The following is a 211-nucleotide window of genomic DNA, read 5'->3' on the forward strand; positions in this document are numbered from 1 at the left end:
GGGCCTCCTCACGCGTGCAGGGGTCTGTAGGGCTTGTCCTGGCCTGGTGGGTACCGCCAGAAGAGCCAGAACCGCACGACACTGGTGACAATCCCCGGCATGTTTGGGACCTGCGGGAGCACACGGTGGGGCTGGGGGGGGCAGTTTTACCCGGCTCACGACGCTGCTGCCTTCCCCACCCCCGCCGCTCCACCCGCCCCGTGTTGCCGGG

The 211-nt window shown here is 69.7% G+C and overlaps 1 protein-coding gene across 1 annotated transcript in view; it reads right to left on the reverse strand.

Moving 5' to 3' along the window:
• Positions 1-12: 12 nt before the first annotated feature.
• Positions 13-211, reverse strand: part of SLC50A1 (solute carrier family 50 (sugar efflux transporter), member 1) — a gene marked incomplete at both ends in the record, with an annotated part of 503 nt that continues 304 nt past the window's right edge. The window contains one exon of the mRNA XM_008950145.1: positions 13-110. Within this exon, the coding sequence (XP_008948393.1) occupies positions 13-110 (98 nt within the window). The remainder of the gene's footprint in view (positions 111-211) is intronic.

This window comes from Merops nubicus, unplaced genomic scaffold (assembly GCF_000691845.1).
Source record: "Merops nubicus isolate BGI_N331 unplaced genomic scaffold, ASM69184v1 scaffold36300, whole genome shotgun sequence".
Taxonomy (NCBI): Eukaryota; Metazoa; Chordata; class Aves; order Coraciiformes; family Meropidae; genus Merops; species Merops nubicus.